This window comes from Fragaria vesca, linkage group LG2, assembly GCF_000184155.1.
Source record: "Fragaria vesca subsp. vesca linkage group LG2, FraVesHawaii_1.0, whole genome shotgun sequence".
Taxonomy (NCBI): domain Eukaryota; kingdom Viridiplantae; phylum Streptophyta; class Magnoliopsida; order Rosales; family Rosaceae; genus Fragaria; species Fragaria vesca.
The window spans coordinates 2144984-2151928 of record NC_020492.1 but is presented as its reverse complement, the minus strand read 5'-3'; the positions used below and the strand labels follow the sequence as shown (position 1 = coordinate 2151928).

Here is a 6945-nt window from a genome sequence, read left to right as displayed (position 1 = left end):
ACGACGTACTATATATATATATATATATATATATATATATAAAGGTTGGGTGAACCACAATCAATTAGGATTGTTAAATCCGTGTTTGACTACAATGTGTTAACTAAATCTAACAGGACTAGAATGTGTTAACGAAATCTAACAAATAGTAGGAAAGAGATTCCAAAGATGATGGTGAGTCCATTGGTAATAAGGATAGTTATGTTGAAATAAAACGAGTTGCTAGTAGAAATTAACAATATTGATGATCTCTTTCTTGATAAAATGTGATTGTAGAAGTACAAGATATGAAAGTAAAAAAATCAAAACACAGTAGTACTTAGTTTCCCTCACATTGGGGTCAGAAAGTAACAAATAGGCATAGCAGGATCCGAGCCAGTCCCATTGTCCAATATTTTGGGAGAGCCATGCCACGTCACCATATCACTCCACTCCAACAAGTCTGCATCAAACTCAGGCAGAAGTGAGTTCCTGGTTCAAATTGTGAGAACCACCACATTCTGTAATGGGATAGGATAAGAGTTCATACCAATTTTTAGTTTCCACACAAATCAAAAAATTTGAAAAATTTGTGCATCATTCTTTCCATTTATCTCCTCATCCATTACATGTAGTTCAAGCTTGTGACTTGTTAAAACTTTACACTCCAAACCCTCACACTCTCCCTTGTCTGAAACAAGAAAGTGATAATGGCGTCCAGCGTCGAAGTGAATCAACGCATCGCAAGGCTCTCAGCTCATCTATACCCTTCAAATTTCCAGGTTTCTTTTCCCTCGAGGCTTTCTTGGTAGTTACTATATTAGTATAATCATGAAAAATACTTGTTTGAATTCATTGAGTGTTTTATGATTAAGGTCATACTGAGTCTGTTTCATGCTAAATGTTTGTTGCTTATTTGAAGATGGAGGACAGCAGTTCTGCTGTGAGAAGAGCTGATTGCAGAGCCAAAGGAGGAGCACCTGGTTTTAAAGTGGCTATTTTGGGTGCTGCTGGAGGCATCGGACAACCTCTTGCAATGCTCATGAAAATGAATCCATTGGTCTCAGTTCTTCATCTCTATGATGTCGTCAATTCCCCCGGCGTCACAGCTGATATTAGTCACATGGACACTGGTGCTGTGGTAAAATTCATACTTGATCAACTCTGATTTTCAATCCCTTTTTGATAGACATGTTTGTCCCTGAAGAATGCTTCTATGGCACTCTTGTGATTCTTCTCTTGTGGAAATTGAAGCTTAAGTTATGACCGAATGTTAACAGTTAGATTAGGTATGAAATTATGAATAGTTAAGCTGTGCCTGCCTATGACTTTCATCCAAAAAAAAGAGCTGATATAGAGTAATAGAGAAGTCCTTTAGTCCTAAGTCCTAACACAGTAACACCACACTGATGTATAATTGTTACAGAGTGAGGAAATGAGTTGGGATTAGTATAGCTCAAGGATTTTGTCCCATTCCAAAGTAACCACAGATGCTATCCTTGGAATTCAGGTGCGCGGTTTCTTGGGGCAGGCACAGCTTGACAATGCTCTCACAGGTGTTGACCTTGTGATCATACCTGCTGGTGTTCCAAGGAAGCCTGGAATGACAAGGGATGATCTTTTCAAGATCAATGCTGGAATTGTTAGAACTCTTTGTGAAGGAATTGCAAGGTGCTGCCCTAGAGCAATTGTCAACTTGATCAGTAATCCAGTGAACTCTACAGTTCCTATAGCAGCTGAGGTTTTCAAGAAAGCTGGTACTTACGATCCAAAGCGGCTGCTAGGAGTTACAATGCTTGATGTCGTTAGGGCAAACACTTTCGTTGTAAGTGTCCATCAATGAACATACAGCCTGTTTAGTTTCCTGTCATCAATAGTTCAGCACTCATGGTTTTCGTTATCATCTTACTCATACTTTGATGCAGGCTGAAGTTCTGGGACTTGATCCTAGAGAAGTTGATGTTCCGGTTGTGGGAGGCCATGCAGGAGTGACCATTTTGCCCCTTCTGTCACAGGTAATCCAGAGTCTGGTTCCATATTTCAGCATTGTCAGCATCCTTTGTTGTTATCAAATGGTAAACTGGTTGCGCGCAGTATAGTAACAGCGGTCAAGATTCTTAAGAGGTTTCTCTCTATACAGGTCAAGCCTCCTTGCTCCTTCACTAAAGAAGAAACAGAATACTTGACTGATCGCATTCAAAATGGTGGAACAGAAGTTGTTGAGGTAATGCCACAGATAAAATTACATGAATTCAAGAAAGAATCTGTTTTATTTTATCTCCGTTCCTGGAGCTATTACTGTTTGATTGCTCTGCTCTAAACAACATAATGGCAACATCTCATGTTACATCTGTAATAGTCTCTGATACTCTGTTGTAATAACAGTCTGCTTCTTAGTGTTTATGTGTATTTATATAACAAAAATCTTCCCCAATTCAACCAAAGTTATTCTTCAAAATATTGCAGGCAAAGGCTGGGACTGGCTCGGCAACATTATCAATGGTAATTCATTTCAAATTAGCACAATCTAAGTACAGAAGTCAATCTTTTGGGATCATACAATAATTCTACCTACAACATACTTACAGGCTTATGCAGCTGTCAAGTTTGCGGATGCATGCCTTCGCGGCCTGAGAGGAGATGCTGGTGTTGTGGAATGCTCTTTTGTTGCATCTCAGGTACTGTGTTCTTCCCTTCTCTTTTGTTGAGTTTGGAACTTTTAACATCTAATCGTAATGTTTGGCGTCTGTGACAGGTTACAGAACTTCCTTTCTTTGCAACCAAGGTACGGCTTGGCCGCAATGGTGCAGAGGAAGTCTACCAACTTGGGCCCCTGAACGAGTATGAGAGGTAAATAGTCCTCATTTTGTTTTCTGTACAATAGTATAAAACAGCAAAACAACTTCTTCATTTCCTCTTACAAACTCTATTGTCTTGGCCGTCAGCAGGATCGGTTTAGAGAAGGCAAAAAGAGAGTTGGCAGGAAGCATCGAAAAGGGTGTTTCATTCATCAGGAAGTAAATTTTAGTCACTTACAAGGGATCTGATAGTTGCTGTTGTTTCTCTGAATGTACTTGGAGGACATGAATAAACCAGGTAGTATTATACCGTCACATATTTAACCTTGCAAGTTCAAACATACGAAGCTTAATGTAAGTATATATAAGAAAACATGTCTTCATTTCACTTTCATGGTGTACATGCTACATAACACTAACAAAGCAGCCCTCACATTCTCACTCCTCAAACCTTATTGGACAATCAAAGAGAGAAAAAACAATTGCAGCCTTTAGTAACGTATGGTATATTTACAGTATCAGACCTCATCTAACCCCATAATCTTTCAAAACAAAAACTGTTTCATTTTTACTCTATCAGACTCTATCCAGAATCCCATAAAAAAGACGATTTACAAGGTGAAGGGAATAGGGGGAGGTTGAGCTACGGGGGTCCTGGACATGGAGACATTCCCGGACAGGACATTAGGTGTGATAGTATCCTCCAAGATGACAGGGTTAACTGGAACCACTCTCTCTGGCACAATTTTATCACCATCAACCTTGGCGAGCACCTCAAAATGCATCCTTACAGTCTCAGGCTTTGTCCTCCATGCTGGAAAACCTGTCCAGTCTATCCCATTTCCTTCTTTCACCTTCTTCTCCACCCCAAACCCAATCTTCAAAAACGTCTGCGCCGACACATCTGCCTTCAACAATTTAAAGGAGCCTTTTTGGTTTGCCTTGGGACCAAGAACAGTCGAAAGCAGTGTCTCAAAAGCCAGCAAGTTGCCATTCGACCCATTAACAGAAGTAAGGGGCCAAACAGTTGTGAAATATTTTGGAGTTAAAATGGTGGTCTCTTGGTTTTGTAGCTCAACAGACATGGGTCTTGTGTTAGCTGGTGATGACAACTCCACAAGGCCAGGAGCAAGCCGCTTAAGCTTGAGCTTGTTGTTCATGGAGGATGAGGTTGAAGCAGGGGATGTAAGAGCAGTTGGACCAACAATACGGAGAGACAGCAACGGAGCTGATTCGGTTCTAGAAGCATGACGTAGCCATTCAGCTAGGGCAACAAGCCCAGAAGCAACACCACTGCTAGTTCGATTCAATGGCAATGGGAGCTGAAGAGGGTGCCTTAGGCTCACTGACCTAGCACCCGTCACGGTAACCACAGCCCCTTCTGCTAAAATCACCTTCTTCAACACACCAGCATCCACATCATGCTGCCAACATTGGATCAAGTCAACGAATGTATCCATAGAACCAAACTCACACGACATTAGAAGCTAATAGCTCAATAGTTACACAACGACAATCTCGTGTCTTCGATATTGAACGAACTGAATCAGAATCCAATTCCCTAATTCCAGTCACGATCCAAATTTCCCTAATCCCAATCATGATCAGATACCCTAATTCCAATCTCAGTCCAAATTCCCTAATTCTAATCATAATCCAAATTTCCCTAATCACAATCATGGACAAATTCCCTCAATCCTAATCCAAATTTCCTTAATTCCAAACATGACATAATGCTTATCATTTTAATGAACATTAATCAAACTTAAATTCCAATACGTACCGGAAGCGATAGCCTCATGTCTTTACCGTCCTGAATCCACAGCTCCATCGGGCCGGCCAACTGAAACGGAGCCAAAACCGGAGGCAAGCCTTGATCCAGCTTCTCCTTCTGGACCAACCCGTTCTCATCCTCGACCCGAAACAACGGGAGGTCAACGTACTCCCAGCGGTCAACATCCTCCAAAAGCTTAAAAGGCAGCACCTTGTTATCTACCTCCACGTCAAACTCATACGCCACCGAATGCCCCACCTGCGCTTCCCTCAGATCAAACCCCGATATCTTCAGATCATCGGCTTGGAATCCCATCCCTTTCACTATCGCCTCCTTCAAATCCTGGAATCCAAAATTTTCTTGAATCAGAATCCCATTCCCGTCATCCATAAATTTTCATAATCGAAATTAATAAAAAGAAACAAATTTGGGGTTGTAAACGAGAAAATATATGTGAATCAAGTTAATAAATTTCGTAATTTTACCAAGATCGATCTCGATCTCGGTTAAAGTAAAATGTGAAAAAGAAAAAAGGGAAAAACTTACCGAGATGGCTCTGGGACTCGGGTAGCGAGAATTCAGATCGGGGGTGGAAATTAGAGAGGTAGAAGATTGAAAGTGGTTGAGAGCTAAGAGGATCAGAAGGAGGGTGTGGAGAGCCATTTCTTGAGGAGGATTTGGGAATGGGAATGATGAAGAAGAAGAAGAATTAGAAGGTTTTAACGGTCTTGTGGAAGGTTTGAGAAGCGAGAAACGAGTGGTGGAGAATCTAGAGGGGTGGTGACGTGGAGGAACGGGACCAATGAGAAGAGAGGAAGTTATGCCAAGGGACACGTGATTGGTTGGAGTCTGAGAGATTTGGAGGTGGTGACGTAGCGATACGAATTTAATTTTGCCGCGTCCGTGGTTCGCGGGTTAAAGGGCGTATGGGTGGAGGCGCGTAGGTGTTTGGCAACATGATCAGGTAGAGATCATAGCCAATGAGCAACGCAACATAACAACTCCGTCTTATGTTGCATTCACTGACACGCGAGGCTCTATTTGTCGATAAATTCTTGCGTGCGGTAACCACACGACGTGTCCCATGCGACCATCCAACCAGAGACGGACACATGTTATAATTTTGCTGACATGAACATTGTTGCAAAGACAAAAAGAAAAAAAAAAGGAAACGGAGGAAGCAGATCTCCGATCAAACAAGATGCCTCCTAATCCCATACATCTCCACCTCAATCTCACACTCAAGCTCCACCACCACCCACCACAGCCTTGGCTCTCCCGTCTCAGTCAACCTTAGCCATAATCGATTCAAATTAGAATCATAATCAAGCCAATTTGTGTCATCTGTCTTATAGTACAATTGTGGTAGTGCTTGATTGTAGGCCTAAGATTGTGGATCTTGTAGTTGTACATTAGGTATAAAGAGTTGTAACCTCATACTGTGAATAATAAGAAAAAGCTTCTTCAATATTTGTTTTCTATAGAAAAAATCTAAACTTGTAGATGCTTCCTTCATAACAGACACACTAATATCAGAGGACAACAGCTGAAAGACATTCTAATAGTTGAATATGAATCCCAACTTCTGCATTGTGTTATATATCCTACATTGTTGATTCTAAACATACAGCTCATGAAAACAGAATTTGTTGTTCTTATCAAATTTGAACGCAAAAAAGAAAAACAAAACCTTGATTCATCCTTGAGCTGCTTTTTATTAACACCATCTATACATGAATAATAGGCCGCCCTTGGGGCTTCTACTGTAGCAAGTATATATTAGGCATATATCTAGGCAGTAGGCATGAACCATCAAAGTGTATAACAATCCAAACCGAAGCTCAACAGCACACCAGTGTACATTACTACATTGTATAAAAGTACAATTATACAGTAGAGAGAGGAGCCTGTCGAGGGCGGAAGAGTTGAGGGTGACGACCGTGAAGTGAGCAAGGGCGGCGTAGACGGCGGAGGAGGAGAGAGATGAATTCTTATGATGGGATAACTAAGAAGAAACATCTATGGGGGCACGACAAAGCGGACAGTAGGCGGCCGTAGCTAATTTGGTAGCTTGCCACTGTTTAATGCAGTGGTGGTGATACATGTGATTGCACTTGGTAAGCATCTCACACTTGTCTTGTTCCACAAACTCCTCCAGACAAATAACACAGCATTTACATTCAGCCGTGATTAATAATCCGTAAGTGAAACAAGTACTACTTTGTGCAGTTGGTTCTCGCGGCAGTGGTACCGGCTTCGGTAGAACATGACTAGTTGTTGTTGGTAATAGTGGCGGCGGCCGCGGCTGAGCAGTAGTTATTGTTGGTACTGAGCCTCGTCGGCACATATAGTTGCAGCAAGAGACCATGCACCAAAGACACAATAAACCTATTA

The 6945-nt window shown here is 41.5% G+C and overlaps 3 protein-coding genes across 3 annotated transcripts in view; 2 read left to right on the top strand and 1 right to left on the bottom strand.

Annotated features, from left to right (window-relative positions):
- The first annotated feature begins 578 nt into the window (after window positions 1–578).
- On the top strand, window positions 579–3188 carry LOC101310653 (malate dehydrogenase, glyoxysomal-like). Its single transcript, XM_004289663.1, has 9 exons — window positions 579–761; window positions 902–1120; window positions 1490–1804; window positions 1905–1994; window positions 2120–2203; window positions 2446–2481; window positions 2568–2657; window positions 2735–2829; window positions 2928–3188. The coding sequence occupies exons 1-9, from the start codon at window positions 690–692 to the stop codon at window positions 2998–3000; spliced, it is 1074 nt and encodes a 357-aa protein (XP_004289711.1). The 5' UTR covers window positions 579–689; the 3' UTR covers window positions 3001–3188.
- LOC101310944 lies at window positions 2882–5239 on the bottom strand. The gene is made up of 3 exons (XM_004289664.1): window positions 5098–5239; window positions 4561–4893; window positions 2882–4201 (listed from the first exon to the last, which is right to left on the bottom strand). The coding sequence occupies exons 1-3, from the start codon at window positions 5212–5214 to the stop codon at window positions 3389–3391; spliced, it is 1263 nt and encodes a 420-aa protein (XP_004289712.1). The 5' UTR covers window positions 5215–5239; the 3' UTR covers window positions 2882–3388.
- Window positions 5240–6355: 1116 nt separating this feature from the next.
- The window catches only part of LOC101311353 (1-aminocyclopropane-1-carboxylate oxidase homolog 1-like), a 1736-nt gene continuing 1146 nt past the window's right edge, over window positions 6356–6945 (top strand). Inside the window, exon 1 of the mRNA XM_004292015.1 lies at window positions 6356–6370. Coding sequence (XP_004292063.1) covers window positions 6356–6370 — 15 coding nt within the window. The remainder of the gene's footprint in view (window positions 6371–6945) is intronic.